We start from the raw sequence: 25,108 nt of genomic DNA, 5'->3' as shown, positions 1-25,108 counted from the left end.
CTATCCAACGCTTTCCCTACTGTTGCACTCATTATTAATTAACATAAAAATTATTACTTTAATTATTTTAATTATTATATATTATTTATTTTTATATTTAGGTAATATGTTTATTTATATATATATGTCAATATATTTTTAATAATGTTTTAAATATTTTATAATTAAGATTAATAATTATCTTATAATATTATTAAGTAAATATATATTTAAAAACTTTTTTTCACATTACATTTATTATTTTTACATTTTAAGCTTTTTGAACTTATTTTAACTATGTTTTTTTTAATTGTGTTTATTATTTAATTACTTTTATAGTATTTTTATTACATTAAAAAAATTCAATCTTTTAGTTAACTATATTTTAACATTCTATATTTTGTACTCAATATTTTAGTACTTACCTGTTTGTAGATAGGCATTCTATATTCTGTCCCTCGATATTTAGTCACTGAACCATTTTTGTCAGTCCTAAGGAAGGTAAATATCTTTCATTTCTGAAAAATTGCAGGCCGATATCATTTATTAATATAGATTGCAAAATCTATGCCAAAGTTCTTGCCACACGGTTGGATAAACTGATGCCTAAACTAATTCACCCCACCCAAGTAGGATTCATTAGAAATAGACTGTCCAGTGATAATATTAGGTTGTTTTACCATGTTATTGAAAAGGCCTTGCTGTCAACTTCCCCTACAGTTGCAATAGCCCTTGATACCAAAAATGCACTTGACATGGTATCCTGGCCCTTTTTGAAAGCAGTTCTAAATAAATTTGACCTAGGAGAAGACTTTATTAAAATGGTTCAGACCTTTTACACTCAGACTAAAGCTAGAGCCAGACTCAGAGGTACTGTTTCTGATTATTTTGACCCAAAACAGGGTATGAGACAAGACTGTCCACGTTCAATCTTTATTACGGGCCTTAAGGGACAATAAGGATATTGCAGGTGTTACATTTGGTAATCTTACAGTTAAGCAGCAGCATACATGAAAGATATATAGTAATTTACCAAACTGTATCCTCTATTCAGGCCTTGAAAAAAACTATTGAAGCTTATTCACGAGTATCAGGATATACATTAAATAAAGATAAATCTGAAGTGATGCCCTTGAATAAGATGGGGAGCAAAGAAGTACTAGGCATGTCTGGCCTATTTTGGCAAAACACATTTTTAAAGTACCTCTGTATTGAATTTAATGATGATTTGAATGAATCCCTTAAGCATAATGAATCTATTTCATTACAAGAAAATAACAAACATCTTGGAAAGCTGGTCCCCAAAATGTCTGACTTGGTGGGGGAGAATTGAAATACTTAGGGGCCGATTCCGATCCGGGTCGGAAAGCACTCCGAGTCGGATCCGGAGTGTTTTCCGACCGAGCCGGACCCCTACAGTCAATGGGAGTCAGTTGTGCGACGCGTACATGCGCTCCCATTGACTGAATGGGTACGTCTCGAACAAGTGCACCCCCTACAGTGGGTACGCATCGGTGCCATCCATGCAGTACATGCCTGTGTGGGGGAGTCCCATGTGTCTCCCCCTGTGTGCGAGTCGTACAGCTGCGGGTGTCGGGGGGGTCCGACAGCGGACCCCCGAAGTCCGACTCCGGGAGCTTTTGCGAGCCGGACACTCCAGCTCGCACAGGAATGTCCGACGCATGCATCATATTGGCTCGGTCGTGAATCACATCGATTGCACACCATGGTTAGCTTACGACCGACACGTACGGAGCGGTTCGGACCCGGAAACGACTCGGTCGGTGATTTTCATGTAGCTTGCATCATACTGGCTCGCTCGTACAACTGTACGAGTCGGGCAGAAAAGACGCGTACGGCTCGTAGTTTTTCCGGCCGGAACGCGTTCGGTGCCCTTCCGACCCGGATCGGAATCGGCCCCTAATCATGATGTTCACACCCATGATTCATTCTATCATTTCTATGATTCCGATCTCCCTATCAAAAGGTTTATTTTGCAAACTAGATGATCTTTTCAACAAATTTCTTTGGAATGACAAGAGACCATGGATGTCCTTGAAAAAACTAAGATCACCCAATCCTACATACTGCATTCCCTCACACTATATCCTTTCCTCTATCTATCCTTCCTCACTTCCTTCCTGCTTTTCTCCCACCCTCTCTTCCTCTGCTATTTTCTTTCTTCCTATCTTCTTTTCCTTTCTTACTTCCTTTTTTCACCCCTTACCTCTTTCTCCCTGCTTTTAATCCTTCCTTATCGACTCCTCGTATCTATACTTGCTTCTCTTCTTATTTTTCTTCCTTCATTCATTCACTTTTTCTTCCTTTACGCCACCCACCCGTTCATCCTTCCACAATCTCTCATTCATGGGACCAGGTCTTGCTTCCCCACAAACATGTCAAGATTTATAATTGTCTACATATTAATTAACAATTCCCTCATTCAACGCAAAGAAGCCAGCAAGTGTGGTCACAGCGCAGCACCCACCTGGTATTTGGGGCACCTGCCAACAGTTCCTGCACCCTTGTGGACGCCTGGTTCCCCCACCGCCTCGAGCCACCTGAGGCCGCCACAGGGTCGAACCACAAGCCCCAGCATTCTCCTTTGCCCCGCCCACTTCCGCCGGACTACGCGCCCGGAGGCGCTACATCTTCCGAGGCTCCCTCCGCGTCATGGGAGCACGCGCGGGTCGGCGCAGGGAGAAGCCCGGGACAAGGGCGGGACCGTCTGTGGCCGTCCGGGGCCGGAAGAGGCCGGGCTGGGCTAACCCCCTAAATTGTTGGTATCGCCATAACCGGCCCCATACAGGTACTGCTGTTGATTCATGTGAATTCCTGCATATTACAGAGGTTGTGGACTGGGATTGTCAGTAGCGGACTAATCTCCAAGGCAACTTTCTCTGAATGTAAGCACGATAGAGTGCGGGTTATTCTGTGCTATTCTTCGGACTCTTGAATTTGTCTCAGGGCTTTCTTGTGATTCTAGGTATAGCCCTGTCCAGTAATAGTTATGCCAACTCGCTCTGGGAAAAGTCTGAGGGGGAACGAGGGGGGCATGGTGGGCACCATGGATCAATTTATTACGCGTGTGGCCAATGTCATCGACAAGGAAATCAGTATGGCTGAACGCGGCTATCCCAAAGTCCGTTTACTGATAGGCGCTCATCGATTGGCCAGCTAGCCCAAATATCCTCCCCGGTTCAAACTTCCCTGCCCAACGCCCCCCACTCCTTAGATCACCCTCGAGTTGCGGCCTTGAGGGCCAACATCGAGGGCCTCGAAAGTCTGACGGCCACGACACTCAACACCCAAAATCAAGTGGCTCCCATCCCAGTAGTAACTAAGTTAGGTACTCTTTCCTCCTCCCCACATTTGGTTGATTCCACCATTTCCCTAACTTTGCCTTCTATGGCGGACACTGGGGTTCAGGCTGAAATCCATCCGGCCACTACTAAGAGTGCAAGACCCGCTACCCCCCGGATAACCAGACTGTTAAAGAACCGTAAGAACAAGAGGCGGGTAGGCGTTAGGAGGGGTGATCTCAACAAAGTAGTGGAAGGAGCACTTAGATCGCTTCAGGAAAAAAATAATCTTGAGGGGCCTGCTGCTATTGTGTCCAAAAATTCTGCAGCGGATAGTGCAGCGACTTTCCCCCTAGATTTCCTCCCCACTAAAAAAATGGAGGATATAATAAAATCCTTACTCCTTCCAGTACTTGACAGAATTAAAGGGCTAACTGAGCGCGTGGATAAGTTGGAACAGACAACCTTAGACAATTTTTTTTCCCTAAAATCTTTTATAAAAATGCAGTTAAAGACGAGGGAAGAAGGACTTGGGGGGGGGCATGACGGCAACTCGCTGTCAACAGCTCTATCTAGTTCAGTAACCTCCACTGACAGGATACCAGCTGGGTTGGAAACTCCTAACTGTAACCTGTACCCTACTGTGTTAGTGGAGGATACTGCCAGTCATCCAGTTCATGCCTCCCACAAGCATGTGGCTAAATCCAAGACTCCCAAGGTTCCAAGCCACATCTCAGGCAACAAGATGACACGCCCCTTAGTCCCGGTTGGCTCAGGCGACGAAAACTTATTTAGCATGTCTACCCTGCCAGCAGCTCGTAGCATAAATGAGACCCCAACCGTTAGTTCAACTGGAATTGCAAAGGCAAACACAGTGGAGCCTGATGAGGCCCCTTCCTTAATGCGGGTCCCCAATATAAATCTGCCTCCTGATTGCCAGCCCTATGTGGTTGTGCTGACTGGTGTACCGGTCCTCAGCCCGGGCAAGAGTGAGCCCTATACTGACTTGTTTAACAAGACCCTATTCTGGCTCAAAGAGAATAGACCCTTGCCCGAGTCTTGGGAGGGCCGGATAATCCATGTACGCAGAGTGGGTTGGATTGGAAGTAGGAAAAAATCCATCAAAGGGGATTGCATTATAGTGAACTTTGAAGATCCAAAGGTTGTCAGCTACATATGTAGGGGCTCTAGGAAGGGAAATAGCTTAGAAAGCAGTGTGGGCTCAATCGATACCCGTGATCTTAGTTATTTTAATCCTCCTAACCCGCTCGTGAGGCAAAGTGGACTCCACACGAGGGAGAGCTGGGACAGCCACCCCTCCCGTGGTAACACTTCTAAATTCAGCGTATTCAACACAAACCCCAGCCAGCCACAGGGTTGCCCTTGGCAAGGCTATTGACACACAACTTGCCCTAGACATGAGTGCCATATTGAAGCACCTGGTGAATTATCCATCGGTAACTCTCCCATAGGAGATCAAGTGGGGAGTCCCTCCACTTGTATTTTCCCATCTCTACCGATCCCGTACGGACACTCTCAGGCTACACATGATTCTAGTAGGGATTCGCCCGCTAAGAGCCTCTTGACTACTTATGACGTGGCTCCACTTGTTGGTGATGTAAACAATATTACTAACTCTATTCTCACTACAGGTGCATTAGCCCTAAGTCAGGGAAAGGACCCAATTGCACCTCTGAAGGTAGCCAGTTGGAATATTGCCGGTTTAGCGAGAAACTTAGCCATCCCTGAGTGGAATGCATTTATTGAAACCTTTGGGATTTGCCTGTTCCAGAAAACGTGGTGCCTGGAACCACAGCATAAGCTGGGCTTTACTACCTATTTTGTTCCAGCTGTTCGACCCAAGGAAGGCAAGGGGCGCCCCTCCGGTGGGCTCTTAATTTGGGTAAGCATTTCCCTGCGGTGCTCTATTAAATGCATTGCCACTATTTCCCCGGATTTACAGAGACTCTCACTTCGAGGCCCGTGTGGAGGGCCGGAACTTGAAATACTTAACATTTATGTTAGAGGCTCTAGGGGTGGAGGATCTATTCTCTCTCCAACCGGCATTGATGAGGAACTTAAAAACTGTGGCTCAAACTCCCTTGTCCTATTAGCGGGGGATTTTAACTGCACTTTCGAACCTCTTGCAGTGGAGGATGTGCTGGGTTATAGAGATGATGATGCAAGAAGAGGCATTCTGCCCCTGTCAATTGCTCCAATCAAAAGATGGTCTCAAAATGCTATAGACCTCAACGCGCTCTGTCTGGAATACGGACTGAGAGCTACCAATGGCAGATCTAAGTCTGACCAAAAGGGGGCACATACATTTAACAGAATAGGCCATTCCTCCAGGATCGACTACATTATGTTGAACTTTTGCTTGTGGTCTTTCTTGGTGGATATGGAGGTCCGCCCGTCTATAGACAGTGATCAAAACCCCTTGCCCTTGTCTTTGTCTCCCTTGTGGAAGGGCAGCCCTCCTACCCCAATTCCTCATGTGTGGAAACTATCACATGAAGAATCTCCTTCTAACTGCGGCAGGCGCCTGAAATGGAAGACCTTTATTGGCAATGAGGCCAAGATGCGGGAGGCACTATCTATAATGGCTAATATCTCATTGCGCCTAGACTCCCCCTCCATTAGTGCACCAGAGGTATCTGCAGTTTTTTTACAAACCACAAAGGCGATAGGTGACTTATTTATAGCCAAGAATGCGGGCAAGGGGGCTAAGAGAGATTCAAGGAAGGGCCCACCCGGGTGGTTCTTAGATTCTTGTCGAGCGGCCAAAAGGGAACTATTAAAAGCAGTAAAAGCTAAGAATAGAACCCTAGTATGTGCAGCCAGGGGCAACTACAAGAGGGCACTAATAAAAGCGAAGGCAAATTGGGAAGACCAGTTTTGGTGCGACCTCAAAGACGCAAGCACAAGGAAGGATGCAAAGGGTTTTTGGGACCTTTTGAGATCCAGGGAGAAACCTGCGGACACAATGATTACATGCAATGTACCAGAGAGTGCATGGGTTTACCACTTCACCAAACTTTACTCAATGGCTCAGGAAGAGGGGGTTAGCTTGAGTGCTCGACACCCTTACGACTCTGCCCAATTTAAGGATGAGCTTCAGTTTACACCCAAGGAAGTGGAGGGGGCAATAAATAATCTGGTCCCCAACAAAGCAGCAGGTCTGGACGGCATTCCCGGAGACCTGTTACGTGCCAATCCAGAACATTGGGGAAAACTCATTTCTGCCCTACTAAATTCTAATTTTGAAGGGGCAACTTTTCCGACTTCATGGAAGGGTGCTGAGGTCGTCGCTATTTTCAAGAAAGGCTGTCGGAACGACCCAGCTAATTACCGTCCAATAAGTCTTTTAGATACCTCACAAAAGGTGGCTGGAAAGGTGGTTCTAACCAGGATATTGCAGTGGGTGGAGGATAAGGGCATTCTCTCTGATTTTCAGGCAGGGTTCAGATCAGGCACGGGGACAATAGAGCAATCCTTTCGACTAATGATGCTCTATTGGAAGGTTGTTCTTTTGGCCAAGGGCAGTCTATACCTTGCCTTTATAGACTTGCGGACTGCCTTTGACCTAGTTCCCCGTAGCCAACTCTGGAGAGTGCTAAACGAACTGGGTATCCCACCCTATCTGTTAAACCTGTTAATAAATCTTCACGCGGACAACTTTGCGCAGATCAGGTGGGGTAGCCAGGGGCAAAAAACAGCATGCATCCCTGTAAATAGAGGGGTACGCCAGGGATGTGTTCTTGCTCCTACCTTGTTCTCCTTATATGTTAATGGAGTGGTGGAGCACCTGCTCCAACACCCAGCAGACGCACCATCCCTGGCTGGTAGAAGAATACCTACCCTTCTATTTGCAGATGACACCCTCCTGATCTCAAAATCCCCGGCAGGTTTGCAGAGTCTGTTAACTAACTTTAAGTCCTTCTGTGATGCAAGAGGGTTAGTTATTAACACTGCAAAGGCCAAGTATTTGGTCCTCAATCCCCCTAAAAAACTGGCTAAACCACCGACCTTAGATTCTGTCGTGCTGGAGAGAGTCTCAGAGTTCGATTACTTGGGTGTCCGACTCTGTGACTCTATGAGCTGGAATTGCCACCTTCAAAAGATGTTGCTGACACATAAGAGGGTGGTGGGTGCCTTGCTCAAGGAACACCGCGCTTCATCCTTAAAACCCATCGCTGCTGTTCTGGACATTTACAGGGCAAGGGCTGTTAGCGCTGCTCTATATGGGGCCGAACTTTGGGGGGTTCAAAAGGTAGATCTTCTTTCCCGTTCGGAAAATAAATTCCTTAAAGATCTAATGGGGCTTCCCTATAGCACCCCAACCCTCCCCTTGTTTCTAGATACGGGAATTCGCCCATTGAGCGATCAAGCAAAGCTTCGCCCTCTCCTCCTATGGGCAAGAATATGGAGAACACCAGAACTATCCAGCTACGCAGACGGCCTTACCGACGTGCTGGGTTCATCAGCCTGGGCCAAGATTCCTTGGCTGAGAGAAGTCAAGCGTCTTCTCTTCAACCTTGGCCTTGGCGTAAACTGGACCAATAGAACTGCTCCTCCTAAGTTAGAGTTGAAAAAGATCTATTGGGCCTGGGTAGCTGGTACTAGAAATAGCGATGCCAATTTGTGTAGGACATCTATGGACTTTCTCCTGATCAAGGAAATGTATTTCTGTGAACCCTACCTGGACATTATTTCAAACCGCAAAGATAGGGCTTTGTACTTCCAATTTAGAGTTGGTTTACTCCCCGTTGGTGATCTGACATCTAGGTGGAAGGTTCCAACGCAGACAACTTCCTCCTGCCCCTTCTGTGAAAATAGGCTTGAGTCTGTACCCCACCTATTGTTTGAATGCCCGGCTTATGCAGCCCCCCGGAGCAGATGGCTCAAGCCCCTTTGCAGAGAACTTGGAACCAGTCTCCACACAGAGGCCATGCGAATATTAAAAAACGACCCACGGCCCCTTTTTGCCTGTGGGTTAGCCAAGTTACTAGGTTGGGCTTGGCGCATTAGATCAACTAGGCTTTCCTATCTTGTTTAATCTGTTTTTATCTAAATATTTTGGCTTTTACTTAAATTATTGACACCAGTAGCGGTTCTGAAATGTTTGGCTATCTTTTAATGCACTGATGTCTTTTAATATTTTAATGTGTACCTTGTGTATGTATGCTTTTTAAGATATATTTATATTGAAATAAAGCCTTCTTGACTGAATTCCCTCATTCAAACCCATGCTGCAGAGAACTAAATTGTAGAAAATATTTCTAAGAAAATAAACATGTGCTTATATTTCAACAGATAAGTTATGCTGCAGCACTCCCAATCCTAAGCGATAAATTTCTGTTCCCATCTTTCCTTCGGACAGTGACAAGTGTCTCATTCCAGCCATATGCTTTGGTGCAGTTACTGCTCCACTTTGGCTGGACATGGATTGGAATTCTATCCTCCAGCAGTGACCTAAGTCTACAAGGCAGCCAGATTTTTAAGAAGGAGGCAGCAAAAAATAAGATCTGCTTTGAATTCTATGAGACTCTTCGCACAGAAACCTTCAAGACCTCTCTAGCAAATTTAGCTCACATTCTGGAGACGTCCTCCGTTAATGTCATTGTCTGTTTCACTGCTTCAGACATTATCCCAGTACTTAAAGCAGTGTCTCCACTTAAGATGACCAGGAAAATATGGATTGGGGTCACAGGCTGGATTCCTTCACAAGTGTTTTCCTTTACAGACATTCGGGGAATACTGAATGGCACACTGGGACTGGCTGTGTACAGCGGACATATCCCAGGGTTCAAAGATTTCCTTCACAATATCCACCCTTTTAAAGAGACTGAGGATGTGTTCTTGAAGCCATTTTGGGAGCAGGCCTTCAACTGCAAACTGGTGAATGGATTTAATGAAACAAAAGCTGGGAACATTGCGTATACTGGTAGAATTTGCTCAGGGAGAGAAGAACTGGAGTCGCTTGATGTTTCAGTATTTGAAAAGAATGATTTTAGGTTTCCATACTGTGCATACAAAGCCGTCTATGCCTTTGCCCAGGCATTACATGATCTGCTTAAATGCAGACCACATGAGGGTCCCTTCACCAACAGGTCATGTGCAGATTCTAAGGATTTTAAGCCTTGGCAGGTATGTACCTTATACATAATGTGGATATTCCTCCTCAGACACCGCAAAACACTAAGTTTGTATATTATGCCTAAAAGTTTGAAGACCCTCTTGTCCCTATAGCCATTGACACCTCTATAAATTTCCTCTGCAGTAATGGTTCATGCATGTGAGTGTTATTGCACTTGATAACTGATCTCTGACAATGATCCTTTCATTGCAAAAGCCAAATGCAAAATGGGATTTTGGGATTTCAGGTGTGCAAACAAATCCACAAACTCTTGAGTAATGTTTACAAATTGTGGTCCTAGGAGTGAAGCGTTAGGTGGGGATCAAACATATTGCAAACAAGAAAGTGTACCACTGCACACAGCAACTGATGTTTTTACATCCCCATGCATTCATGGAATTCCTAGGGAAGGATGTGGAAGAGAAAGAACACAGCCCTGACATAGGTCTTAGCTCTCACATGGCCCAAACAATGAGGCTCACAAACGTTAATAAGTTTCTATGAGGAATCCACGGCTTACCTTTGGCAACATTGTATGACTAGCAATGCCTTCCCCAGAAAAAAAATGTTTAGCATGCGTGCAATAACTAGAAAAACAACCAAGCAAGGAAATACATAATTTGAAAGGTCTTAAAGGTGTTAACTAGGGTTCAGATGTACAACTACTTTTGATGGTTACAAACACTCCAACTTGGAGTTTATGGCAGCAAAATGCTGTTTTGAATGTATTAATCCCATTTTAGGAATCAGTGAATCTGTAAATGTTTTCAGACTCCAAAAATGGGATAGAGAACCCGTACTGATTTTTTATTTGGAAGGGATGCGTTGAAGGCATCCCTTCTACACACTTTTAAGCATTGTATCAATGCTTTACACCTGAAAACCATTGAAAAGCTACTGATGAAGTGGCAAACCAGCCACAAAAGAGATCAGCCACAAGCTGGTGCCTTGTCCCACTGAAAGCTCTAACCTTCAGTCTAAGAAACACTTCTGGAGGAAAATATCTTCAACTTTTCAAACTATAAGTGCTACAAAGCATCTGTTATAGGGATTAGGAAAGCTTTCAGCAACCTCAAACCTTGTGCTGCAAAGCAAAGTTAAGCCCCCCATAGTAGTATTTATTTTAGCAAGAGTTTCGGGTCGGCTTTCCTCCAGTGCATCATTTTTAAGTTTTGGGAGATTTGCTAAGTTCAGACATTCATAAGTAGCCACTCAGATGCCAGACCACCGATTTTATTTGGAGGGGAGTTCCTATAACTCAGCTTCCTGGTCAACAAGAAATTAAATGCATTCACATGAAAAGGAACATTCTCAGAATCAGGGCGTTCTACACCCAAACTTTCCACTTCAAGTGGCATATTTATGACAGATTTGCACCATGCTTGCACCACACAGTGTGGTACATGTGTGACATAAACTTCTGTCAGATTTTCTTTGCATGGCTTCAAAAATCTGGAGGAATGCAATGCAGTGCATATCACTGTGTTGCAATAATCTGTGCAATGGAGGCATTCCATGGGTATTGTAAGGGTATTCCCACGCAACTTCCATATTTTTGACGCATTTCCAGATTTACCAAACCTGGTGAACCTGGGAATGCATCAAAAAGATATGCCTCTCCAGGAGGGGCGTAACGAGGAAGTTTTCTCATTTTTGCCTCTCAGGATTGTTTATGTGCAGGAAGGTGCCCTTCCTGAACAAAAACAATACTGCCTACAACACAGACACCGTTGCACCATGGTGCAAGGGTGTCTGCTTTGGCATTAGGCTGTCAAAAAAGTGCAATCACAAGGGAAAAGGACAGGAATGCATCATAAAGATAAATACAAATCATTCCAGGACTTTCCCTGTGACACAGGGCAGTGCAGAAGGTGACTTGCTGCCCTGAACTGCGAAAAAAATGTTAACATTTACAATGATCTTCATCTGGATTCCTTTTGAAATCTTATTTTATGATTTGTGTCCAGATGCTGCACTATTTGAAAAATGTTCACATGGAGACGACTAACAGCAGTCATTTGCTTTTTGATGCAAGTGGAGACTCACCACCAATTCTGGACTTGCTATACTGGCACATGACCTCTAATGACACAAGCAGTTTTATTAAAGTGGGAAACTATGATGCAGCTGCTACTCTGGGCCGTAAACTGATCATTGAGGAGAATTCAATCCAATGGGGTGGAAAATATTTTCAGGTAAGACCTATTTTGATTTGCTTCGAGGAAAGACAAATACTTCAGAAGTTGCAGATTCGAAATTAGATAAATAACACGATTTCTGGAATCAAAGATACCAGAGAGCAACTAAACCACTTAATGGCAATAATTTGTTGGTAGGTTGTGGCTAGACAAGCCTTACCAGGGCGAGGCCTCAGCTGGAACCACAGAGGACACATCGCTACTAAGTTCCAGCCAGGATCTATTTCTGAGCCCGGGAAGGGAGGTGGGGGGATCCGTGGAGTGAAGCAAGAGTGAGTGGGGTCTAGCAAGGCTACAGAGGATGATGTTTCAACCTCATTGAAACCACAGTTAAGCCAATACATCTCGTGGATCAGCCGTGCTGGGGTCTTCCAGGATCCTGTCCACTGGGAGCCAGCTGGTGAGAGGCAATGTCAAAGGCCTCATTGGCTGCCTCTGTGGAGTCAACAGTAGTGGCGTGAGATGCTCAGACATCCCTGCTGGGCCACTCTCTCCCCTACCTGATGATCAATGGAGAGACGTGACGTGGTAGGGACGGGGGCCTCAGAAGTTAGTAGCCACCAGCTTGAGCAGCCAGATTACAACCCCTGCAACTTCCCTACCAAGGCTCACTCTGCAAAACTGGGATTACAGAGAATTTGCATTGCTGAGCCTCAGAGACAGGAGCGGCAGCAAAGGAGCGCAGCATGCCCCCCTCATACCACAAGCATAAATAGTCTCCTTAGTGCCTATCCCATGAAGACAGGGAGTGCGCAGCAGCCCTCTTCAATGACTCTTCTCCACAGTGCCTTTGCCCACTGGAAGGGTGGGGTGCTCAATAAAAACCTTATAGGGCCCTAGATGACAGAGAAGGTTTTTGGGCTGCAGAGACGGATGTGGAGCCAAGTGTACCTCCCACCCAGAACCACAAGCATAAATAGTCCCCGCAGTTCCTGCCTCATTGGGAATAAGGGAACATGGTCTACTTCTGCAATGACGCATGATGAGTTCCGTAGATCATTTGGTCAGTGAATGCCCTTCTTTCATTCTTTTTGCGTGCTCTCTAGGTTGCACTTGTCCCTTTCATGTGTGACTATCACATATCAAATAGATCCTCTTTATCTAGGAGACTACCTTGAGGCACTGCGTAAGAGAGTCCATGCTCTCTAATTTATATTGGTAATTCTCCACAATTATTCAAATTTAGCTCAGTCATGACTGAGATGCCCCTTCCACATTGCCTCTAACAACAATGATGCCTTTATTCTTTAACTGAAAATGGGAATACATGCCCTGAGAAAATGACAGAAAAACAATACTCACTTATATCCTGAGTTCCACAGAGTGTAATCTATGGTATCACCAACTCTAAATCACATCAATATTCTCAAGTGGCAATCATGCTCCCATGCCTTTTGTGCATGAACGCCTTCAATGCACCTTCAATAACCTTAAGCGCAATTGTGCACAGATAACACTGTTTGAATCAGGCAACTAAGTGACTTACAAATGCTCTTAATAGCTCTAACTGCTTCACTGTTGCCTTACGTGTTTAATCACACTAAATGCTCACCATGACAGTCACAAAACCTATGTATCTTTGTTAGCACTGCTTGACCCAGCTACCGTTCATCCTCACAGTGACATGGAAGTGCATCGAAATGACCATAAATAGGTTAAACCACTTCCCCAAATATACATCACCTAGCTATTTTTTGCTTTCTCCTCTATTCACGCAGAACGCGAGACCGGCTGTGCTTTAGTCCTTGAACTGATGGCTACTGTGTTAAAGCACCAAAAGCTATCCAACATGCTCATTGTTAGTCATGTGTTTAGAAACTCCACTTAATTAATATTGCGTTTCTCAAAACTTCCTCAAAAGGAATTAATTACACTTGCTACTGTGCTTAAACTGAAATTGAACCTGAATAGATTCCGCGCTTAAGTAACATGATCAGTTAATTCCCTGTAGAAGCCATGTTGTAACGGAGAAACTAACATGTTACTATTAGAATCTACATTAATGACTCAAACAAATGTGATACATTCTAAATTGTGAACTCCCCTGATAATGGTTCTAATAATCTTCATACTGAATTTCAACCTGCAAAAAATAAATGGTTAACCATGAGCTCCAATCTGCCTGCGAAAGTAAACTGTGCTAACAAAAAAAAAAACATATTTTAAACAATCTGAACTGATGGGTTCTTAAAAATAAATAACAAGACATTTTAAGGCACTCATTCAGCCCTTTAGGGTGAAAAGTATCCAATGTCTTAATCTGAAGGATTATCCTTTGAAGACTTTTTTGGTAATATCTATGTCTGGTTTTCTGATACATTTTCCAAAATCTAGAACCTCAAATGGGTTACGTTATGTTTCTGCTCAACAAAATCATTATCCGCTGTGGATTTTTTTGTTATCTTTGAAAATTGCTTTGTGTTCTGTGATATCTGTTTTCATTTTCTTCTCTGATTCCCTATGCACAATAAACCACAAGGAAATTTCAAGACATAAGTGCAGTTTTTAGTGTTAAAAATACCATTGTGTTGAAGTTTAATACAATGTCCTTTATGGGGGTGATTAACCACTGCCCCTTTAATCACATTATTGCAGTGGATACAATGTCCACATGCTGTTGTCCCCTGATAGTACTATTGGTTTGTTTTAGAGTAAATTGAGACATTACTGTTTCTTTTAAGTTCCTAGATCTCAAATAAGCAACCAGTGTTTTATTGCTAAACAAACTACTGAAATCTTCTTCCACCTTAAGTAATTCCCGTATTTTTTTAAATAATCCTTTTAATACCAATCTAGTATTCTCTCTCTAAGTCAAGTTTTTCAGTAGCGTGTCTTTTGGTAGTGCATCCTCTCACATTTTTGCTACTCTGATCACTGTTAATGGATATCCCCTCTTATAAAATCGTTCCTGATATTTTTCTGCAATGGATTCATATTTGGAGGGATCAGAAGTTATCCTCTTTAATAGCAAAAAAAACTGAAAATGGTAAATGTTTTTTTCAAGAAGGCTTCTGGATGAACACTTGAATGATGAAGTGTGTTGTTTCTATCTGTATCTGTCGGATTTTTATACACCTTAGTTGTGATGCCTGAGTCTCGAATGGTTAATAATGTATTCAAAATATTAATATTTCATTCTTACAGATGATGTAACTGAATTTCAGATGTTAATTCTTTCTTCCAGGACGTTCATATTCGCATTCTATAACAGGAAAATACCATCAATGAATCTTCCATACATCATAATATCATTTTGCCATTTTTCATCTTTATGGATGTGTACTTCTTCAAATGGTGATTCCAATCTCTACAATCATGGCTCAAAGACCATGTAAATTCTCATACTATCTTGTGTAACTTATCCAAGCAGAATTCAAGCTTCGGACACCAATGCAGAATGCATCATGCATCGAAAGAGGAAGTAATGGGGCGAAATATACATATTTCTCGTCACTCCGTCTTTCTGTGGTAGACGCCTCAATTTCATGCAATTCCAGCTTTATAAACCTTAGTAGATCTGGAATTGCATGAAATCTATGGGTGGATACACAGGAATGCCGATACCCTACCCATGTAAAGACTACCACTAAGAAATGTAACTCATTTCAGTGCAAGTTGCTGCATTACATTACATTACTTTACAAGTCATGCAAGGTCACAAGACTTGTGGGGCGTTGTAAATCCTAAATAAGCCTAGGCAATGCACTTACCTCTAAAGGCAGTCGGCCAAAGATAGATAACAAAGGTTGCTGAGGCTGTCGCCAAAGTCCAAGGGTGTTTTTACATCCATTAATGGACATTGGCTTATTAGAGCCTCCAAATTTGAGCAGGAAACCCACTCAGCACAGGACTTTCTAGCTCACCTTCCCTCCACTGTGTGACATTGGCTCTTCACTGAATGACTGTGTGAAGGGAGCTGATGCCATGTAGGTCATGCTGGCACCTTGTGAGTTGGCAGGTCCGGTTTGCTGATTTCATGATGAACATATCGACTTTTCCTGCACTAAGGCAATTGAACTTTATATAGGTTTTCTATTTTTTACTGATTTAAGTGTATGCAGTGTCTTAAAGAAATAGCTTTCCACATACTGACATAGTCATGTGGTTACTTATTGATGGTTTTAATTATTTCTCGTAAGCAATTATTAGTGGTTTTTAATCATGTGTTTTTAAGTCTTCTAATACAGCTGCTGGAAAAAAGAGCTGCGTGTGATTCCAAGAATCTCTGTAGGTTTTGATGATTTATCCATAATGTTGATACTATTAACAACTTGTCTACAAGTTGTCAAATTGGGTCTAGGCCAGCATCAAGTGGAAATGTCCAAACCCTGACTCATTCAACCCTCAAATCTTAATGGCACCACAAAACATCAGATGCCGGGTGCTGATAAGCTAATTGACCCTTTTTGACTTAGTGTCTAGGTAATCGTGGAATGTCCATGAACCTTACAGTAACTCAGCAGGTCCAGACAGGATTGAGAAACTTCAATGTCACCTATTTGGATAAAATTGTGGTCTACAGCTCAGGTTGTTTCCCCACAGGATGGCCAACAAGACTACTCTAGTGAACAATCAAAGCACCCTTCAGGTTGGGACGAATAACTGTCCTTGGTAGAAGTGGTAGCCATTAGTAAATTGACTATGTACATATCCTTTTCCACAGAACTGCCTGAAGATTTGTTGTGCCTCACTGTTTTTAAAAAAAGGCAACATTGGGACATTTATAAATTTGCCTTTCAACAGCTGTGTAAATTGTCTTCTTCAGTGTGGTTATCTTTGCTATCAGAAGCCCTGATGCTGTTCAAACAGCATGGCCCAGCCCAGAAAGTGATGCAAACAAATCATGGCTTGTGAACCACAAAGCCAATTTCAGTTTTAAATGGTTAGGCCTATTCCATATTTTGAATACTCTAAGTTATCATGATCAGCGTACACAGTACTTAGATGTTAGGTATCACCCAACAGTACCTCCATTCATCCAGGACTGATTTGATAGCTGAAAGTCCATACATTCTCTGAATCTATTAGTTTTTGGTAGTGCTGCAAGAAGAAGTGGGTTAGCTTCCATGATGAGAGGGTGAGTGATGTCGGTATATTCGCACTGATGAAAATTGTGTCAGAAAGATGACTATCTCATCTGTTTCTGTATTCCAAGAGAAAACCATTCTTGCATGGAATAGCTTTGTGATGTTAGAAACAGTCTTAAAGAAACTTGCGAAGAAGCGTCAATTGCAATCAGCAATCCTATAAACACTGTGGTCTATTCTTGTCCTCATACTTCATTTTTTGGATCCATTTGTAGATCATGAGAATTTAACCCAAAACTCAGGAAATGTACTCTTCGACATTCATTTTGTCTCACTTTTGCAGACAAACAATGTACTTACACTTGATACACTACAACTGTGACATTCGAGGTGCTAGTATCAGACTTGGAGTAAAGCAATTTATCACCATTGTACATTATAGTAAATCCTCATTGTTGTCCAGAACGTTGTCATTGATAACATTCCTAAAAGCTCATGAGGCATTACCCAAATTGAACATCATCACCAAATATTTGAAGAGGCTAAACATTATTTTATGTTCAGCCTTCCCTTCATTGCCTTTTCTGATGTAGAACAGCTGACTGTGTGTGCTTAGGTAGGAACAGGTGTACAACTGAGCAGTCGTTACTTAGTCCAATAAGAGAAGAATACACCAAGAGCATGTTTTAAGCTTTGCTGTAACCTCATTCTTTCATCAGTAATATCTGTGGGAGTACCATGAGGGTTGTAAAAATCAATTTTCCCCTCAACGGATTTCCCAGTTTTTTTTTGTTTTATATAGCGCAAACTCGACCCAAGGGTATCCAAGCCTTTACATGAGCACCAGTTGCGTTACAGATAGACACATGTATTTTGTTAGGCACAGGAAGGTTAAGTGATTTGCTCAGAATCACACGATGTTGATCGTCCCTGCCGAGACTCGACCCCGGTTCCCCAGCTTTGAGGTCGACCGCTCCAGCCCTTAGCCACATCCTCTCCCCTACAACAGCAGCCAATAGGTAAAGTGCAATAAATATCATTCCCTCAGAGAACAGGGTCAGAAAAGTGGAATGGGGAGTCATGTGAATGATGTGGAAAGCTTGGGGGGCGGTTGAAAGATTAACTTCAGTACTGTGGAAGAAATTACAGTGGCTTTCTTTCCCACTAATAGGAATATTACTCATCTAATTTTCTTATATCCACATATTTCACTTCTACTCTCCCTTATGCCAGTGTGCAGACAGAATATCGAGTTTAAAATATCGAGTTGTACAAACATCGAGACATAAATATCGTGGCTCAGAAATATCGACAGCAAGAATATTGTGGTCAAGAATATCGACTTTAGGTTAGTAATATCGATTTTAAAAATATCAAAGTGTTTAATATGGTTTGCAAAAATATAGTTGCCAAAAATATCGATTTTATTATTAATGTAATTAATTTTAGAGGGTTGAGGGTTTACAGGGGAATAGGGTGGTAAGTAATTTATTTTAATGATATTAAATTAATTGATTATTTTTTATTTATTAATATCTGTTTCATTGAGATGTTTTTGTGTTAAATATGTACAGTAATATATTATTAATGAATTAATAATTGCTTGTTGATTAATAATAATTAATTGGTAACTAATTATGGTCATTGTGTAATCAATTTTAGGTGTGTGTTTTGATGTTTATAGATGTAAAGGGAGGGACGTAATTTATTTTTAATTGATGAATTTATACTTAGGGGTCTATTATAAAGGTGGGCGGATCGCCACCGCCCATATGGCGGTGGCGATCAGCCCGCCATTATCGTCCACTCCCGCCTCCCATTTCGCCCCAGCCATATCATGATGGCGGGGGGACCCCGGCGGACGGAAAGACCGTCCGCCGGTTTTCCGCCGGTCTCACAGGAGACTGGGCAGAAAAGGGGTCTAACATGGTGGCGGTGTCTGCAAGACACCGCCATCCATATTAGCATGCAGGCGGAGATGTGCCTTTCCATGGCGGTGTTGCTGCCATGGAAAGGCATGTGGTCTTTGCCTATGGGGGCCTTTAGCAGGCCCCCAGGTAGTTGGGAGGTAGGGGTGCACATGAGGGGTACCATACCCCCCTGCATTGGCATGGACAAAGTGGCAGGCACCACGACGTGCATTCCCTGCATTGTGGTGGGCGGTGCTGTGAGCATCCTAATTGCCAGTGTGGGACCGCCGCACCACTTGCGGCTGGTCCCTGCGCTGCTAGGGCGGTCGCCATCCTAATAGGCCCCTTAGTTGTTAAATAATTATAATTAATATATTGGTAATTAATTATGGTAATTGTGTAATTAATTTTGTGTGTGTGTTTTGGGGTTTATAGGGGTAAAGGGTGGGAAGTAATTTGTGTTTAACTAATTATTATATAGTTGTTAATTTGGTATTACGTACATTTTAATTACATTATAATTAGTTGTTTATAGTAATAGTTTATAATTTAAAAATAACATTCAATTGTGTTTTATTTTTTGATAGTTTAATTCAGGTGTTTGAGGTGGACATAATAGTGTTAAAGTGTGTGTAGTTAATTAATGTATATTAGTTGTTTTTATTAATAATATTTTTTAATTGATTATGAATTATGATAAATATGGAAGAAAATGTATTTTAAAATGTTGAAGTGTGTTGTTATTGGTGTGGTGTTATAAGGTAGAAAATAAAATAAATACATTTATGTATTAATTAATGTTTTTGTTTGTAAATATTTTGTAGTTGAAAAAAATTATTTTTAAAACATGTATTTAATATTTTATTTTATATAATATTTGTAGATATTTGTTATATGTAATTATTTTCAATTATTTATATATTTTTCGAAAACATTTTCTATATTTAATATATATATATATATATATATATATATTTTTAACTGTTGGAGTGTGATTAGTAATTTTTGCCTCTCTGCTATCCAACACTTTCCCTACTGTTGCACTCACTGGAGAGAGAATAATAATGTTTACCCCTTCGCTATCCAACACTTTGTCTACTGTTGCACTCACTGGAGTGGGGATAGTAAATTTTACCCCTCCACTATCCAACACTTATCCTACTGTTGCACTCAGTGGAGTGGGAATAGTAATGTTTACTCCTCTGCTATTCAACACTTTCCCTACTGTTGCTCTCACTGGCATGGGAAATGTAATTTTTACCTCTCCGCTATCCAACAGTTTCCCTACTGTTGCACTCACTGGACTTTGAATAGTAATTTTTACTCTCCGCTATCCAACACTTTCCCTACTATTGTACTCAGTGGAGTGGGAATAGTAATATTTGCCCCTCTACTATCCAACACTTTCTCTACTGGTGCACTCTTTGCAGTGGGAATAGTAATTTTTGCCCCTCCGCTAGCCAACACTTTCCCTACTGTTGCTGTCACTGGAGTGGGAATAGTAATTTTTACCCCTCCGCTATCCAACACTTTGGTGCCGATCACGATCCGGTAAAAAAATGGGCCGTACGACTCGTATCCGGTCTTTTTACCGTACGAATCGTACAAGTGCCGTACAAACTGCCAATTACGATTCGCATGGGAAAAAGACCATATGAATCGCATTGGGAATAATTCCCCACACGTCCTCGGGTCAGAAAACGTGTCCGACACGTCCCCGTATAAATGTGAAAAGTGAAGTCCGACCGCGGAATCAAGATCCATCCCGTGCTTCCGATGTTACAACCGTATGGAAAAAACACCATCCGCACCGAACTCCCATAGCAACCATGGTGACATGTGCCCACATACGCGCCCAACACCCCCCCAGCCCCCGTATGTTCGAGTCGTACCCCCACCCGTGTATGTACACCCGTGTACATTCGAGTCATACCCCCCGTGTATGTACACCCGTGTACATGTCGTACCCCCACCCGTGTATGTATACCCGTGTACGTGTCGCACCCCCCGTGTATGTACACCCATGTACGTTCGAGTCGTACCCCCACCCGTGTATGTACACCCATGTACGTTCGAGTCGTACCCCCACCCGTGTATGTACACCCGTGTACGTTCGAGTCGTACCCCCATGTATGTACACCCGTGTACGTGTCGTACCCCCACCCGTGTATGTACACCCGTGTACGTGTCGCACCCCCGTGTATGTACACCCGTGTACGTTCGAGTCGTACCCCCACCCGTGTATGTACACCCGTGTACGTTCGAGTCGTACCCCCACCCGTGTATGTACACCCGTGTACGTTCGAGTCGTACCCCCGTGTATGTACACCCGTGTACGTGTCGTACCCCCACCCGTGTATGTACACCCGTGTACATGTCGCACCCCCGTGTATGTACACCCGTGTACGTTCGAGTCGTACCCCCACCCGTGTATGTACATCCGTGTACGTGTCATACCCCCACCCGTGTATGTACACCCGTGTATGTTTGAGTCGTACCCACCCGTGTATGTACACCCGTGTACGTGTCGTACCCCCACCCGTGTATGTACACCCGTGTACGTGTCGTACCCACCCGTGTATGTACACCCTTGTACGTGTCGTACCCCCACCCGTGTATGTACACCCGTGTACGTTCGAGTCGTACCCCCCGTGTATGTACACCCGTGTACGTCCGAGTCGTACCCCCCGTGTATGTACACACGTGTACGTGTCGTACCCCCGTGTATGTACACCCATGTACGTTCGAGTCGTACCCCCACCCATGTATGTACACCCGTGTACGTGTCGCACCCCCGTGTATGTACACCCATGTACGTTCGAGTCGTACCCCCACCCGTGTATGTACATCCGTGTACGTGTCGTACCCCCGTGTATGTACACCCGTGTACGTCCGAGTCGTACCCCCACCTGTGTATGTATACCCGTGTAAGTGTCGTACTACCCGTGTATGTACACCCGTGTACGTTCGAGTCGCACCCCCCGTGCATGTACACCCGTGTACGTTCGAGTCGTACCCCCACCCGTGTACGTGTCGTACCCCCCTGTATGTACGAACCGTACCCTCACCCGCGGACGTATGGAGCGTACCCCAGGCCCCAACACCAGCACCTTCACACAACATCGCTCATGTACGAGTCATAGCAAGCCAGACACAAGGACAGCACTGTACAACAAAATGCCCGAAGTACACACCGTACACACGTTAAAAACGCATGTACACAACCAGGACAAAGCAAAACAACACAAGAATACACCATTCGAATGGCACAAAGCCACTAAACATGTCCAACAAGCTCAAAAACAACACAATCACTGACCTGCAACTGCCAAAATCCAAAACAGAGGCCCAAAACACAACCACTCCTTATAACACACCCACCCAAAGTTCAAACACAGCCACACCCACCAATGGACCAATAAAAAGGGCCCACACACACAAACCATGAGCCTTTGCAACAGACTCACTGCTGCCAGACCCCACAGACAACCTACAGCACCATACTAGAAGCTTCACCACACCTTACACTTTCACACCTTCACACACACACCTTCACAAACACCCCCACATCACATTCACACACACACCCAAACAACCACACCCACACACCCACAACCATCCACACCGCCCCCACCATCCACACAAACACCCCTCACCATGCCCACTAACAAGAATCCAAAGTTCACTAGCCGAGAGTTAGAGGTCCTTGTCGATGAAATCCTCAGAGTTGAGCCACACCTCTTTGGAACATTGGTCAGACAGACCAGCATTTCAGAAAAAACATCCATGTGGCAGACCATCGTTGATGCTGTGAATGCTGTTGCGGACACCAGAAGGACCAGGCATGAATGCCAAGCCAGGTGGTACGATCTGCGGAGGAGGGTCCGAGCCAAAATGACGGACAAACACAACCAGGCCATCGCCACTGGAGGAGGGCCGCCCCGCAGATGCGTAGAATACCATCCCTGGGAGGAGAGGGTGATGGCCATACTGCCGGTGGTGGCAGTGGACGGATTAGAAGGACTCCGAGACCCGGGTGAGTACACAAACAACTCACCTCACATGGGGGGAACGTCATCCACAACCAAACTCACAAACAGGCACGCAACCACCCCAAGCTATCGCATGACTCAACCACACTCCATGAACACGCACATGCCACTGGCGCCACCATGCCCCATGCACCCAGCTGGACAATGTCAAGTCACAGGCCACAGAAAACACCAACACATGACACGGTAAGCCAGATGGCGGGAGTGTGGGCCCAAAAAATCACATAGTGCAAATGAGAAGCAGACAACAATGCCCTCTGGCCATATGGCCTAGGTCACAGCCAGACAAACAGTGTGTCCCCACACAGGAAAGACCCGCCAGCAAATGGCGGACGCCTTGCATCAACACATGGGGGTGACGGCTCGTTCTTGCACATGACAGCAGCTAATGAACAGCCAACACTGTGAAAGAGTGGCAGCACACACCACCACAGCAGCAGTGCAGACACACACACTACACCCAATGGGTGCCTGGAGATCAGAAACAAACTCACATCAACAATCCAAGGGCCATTCCAAGATCTGCTAACAATGTGTGCCCAGGAAGCTGGGCTGAGGTGACAGAGGGTGACACACAGAGGGAGGGAGAGGGGGACAGAGAGGGAGGGAGACAGAGGTGGACACAGGGAGACAGACAGAGGGAGGGAGGAGGGTGACAGAGGGAGGGAGAAAGGGAGACAGAGGGAGACGGACAGAGGGAGGAGATTGACAGAGGGAGGGAGAAAGGGAGACAGAGGGAGACGGACAGAGGGAGGAGGCTGACACACGGAGGGAGGGAGAGGGGGACAGAGAGGGAGGGAGACACAGGGAGACGGACAGAGGAAGGAGGCTGACACACAGAGGGAGGGAGAGGGGGACAGAGAGGGAGGGAGACACAGGGAGACGGACAGAGGGAGGAGGCCGACACACAGAGGGAGGGAGAGGGGGACAGAGAGAGAGGGAGACACAGGGAGACGGACAGAGGGAGGAGGCCAACACACAGAGGGAGGGAGAGGGGGACAGAGAGGGAGCGAGAAAGGGACACACATGGAGAGCAAATCAGCCTTGGGGGTGTGGGAATGTCTGCTCGTCACAGGTGGACTGCGTGCATGTAGACAAGGGTGGCCAGTGCCAGAACCCCCCCTCTTCTCCATGGCTAAACACAGGGCCATGTCACAACCTGTGCACGAGCACAACGACAGCTACCTGCATTATCTAAGTGTGTGGAACCACTCCATGTGCCCACGTACAGTGCAACACGGAAGGCGCCAATGCATGGCTCGCCACACCTGCCCACTCCACTGCTGACTGCAGTCACAATTGACGCAGCAAGTAAGACTGTGCCACACATAGGTAAAGTCGCAAAAGCTGTGGCCAAGGGACCTACCCATGTACAAGTGCACTGTGAGTGGAATGCAAGACATATCCAAATTCCCAGAGGACATGTGCCAACTCAGAAACCAATGAAACATGGATGTTGCATGGAACAAAATTAACATTGTCTCTCTCACACACAGGTCAACGTCGTGGATCACCCCCAACACTGGGGGGGAAGACTCACAGGACCCGGCTCGGCGGGATGACGGAGCCACCGCCAGCGACAAATCTCACCACTCTGTGGACGAACCCGACCCCGACCAACCTGGCCCCTCTGGTGTCCAACCACCTGCAGCACCAGCGTCAGGTACAACTGGGCCAACCACCACCCCCACTCCTGCCACATCCCAGGAGAAACCCAGGATCCCTGCCCCAACACCACAATGCAGCCAGGCTGGCCAGGATGGACACGGTGTCCCGGGCACCCAGGAGGAGGCAGGCGACGACGCCAATGCCACCCCTCAGGGGTCCCGGAGACCCGATGTGCCCACAAGGGCAGGCCAGGTGCAAGTGGGCAGGGGTGGTGAGAGTGGAGGACGGCGGAGGCGCGAGCCTGACCTGTTGGCTGGGGAACCGGTATATTCCCATGTCCGTAACATCCTGGACACATACCGGCAGGACACCACGGGCATGGCCCAGGTTGTGTCCACACTCAATGAGATGAAGGGGACCCTCAATGAGATCAAGACCCAGCAGGCCCAGCAACATGCGGAGCAACATGCCTGTCTACTGCGACACCAACGGCGGATGGAGGACAGACAGGCTGAGCTCGTGACGGTGTTCACGGGAATTCACAGTACACTCCGTCGGATGGCCGACAACATGGGCAACCCTCCCTGTGCCAGCAGGCGTAGAACATCACCACCCACAGGGAGGGATCAGGAGGAGGAGGAGGAGACATCCGACGGAGCATCCCAAACCTCGTCACGGCCTGCTTCTGAGGGTCCCCGCAGGAGGGCGGGTCGTCCACGGAAAAGACCGTGAGGGTCGGCGCAACAGCACCATCTCCCAGGACACCTGGCCTGGCACCTGGCCCACTGGAGCAACAGCAGCACAGCAGCAAAAGACATTCTCTGCCACATGGACTTGCTGGTCACTGTCTGACCAATGTTGACAAAGACTGTGGCATGGACTCTGAGGATTTA

The 25,108-nt window shown here is 45.1% G+C and overlaps 1 protein-coding gene across 1 annotated transcript in view; it reads left to right on the top strand.

Annotated features, from left to right (window-relative positions):
- Positions 1-25,108, top strand: part of LOC146796866 (extracellular calcium-sensing receptor-like) — a 187,200-nt gene that overhangs the window by 119,839 nt on the left and 42,253 nt on the right. Inside the window, exons 4-5 of the mRNA XM_085631404.1 lie at positions 8,598-9,431; positions 11,388-11,615. Coding sequence (XP_085487530.1) covers positions 8,598-9,431; positions 11,388-11,615 — 1,062 coding nt within the window. The remainder of the gene's footprint in view (positions 1-8,597; positions 9,432-11,387; positions 11,616-25,108) is intronic.

Source organism: Triturus cristatus, chromosome 10, assembly GCF_964204655.1.
Source record: "Triturus cristatus chromosome 10, aTriCri1.1, whole genome shotgun sequence".
Lineage (NCBI taxonomy): Eukaryota > Metazoa > Chordata > Amphibia > Caudata > Salamandridae > Triturus > Triturus cristatus.
This window is presented reverse-complemented; position numbering and strand designations above follow the sequence as displayed.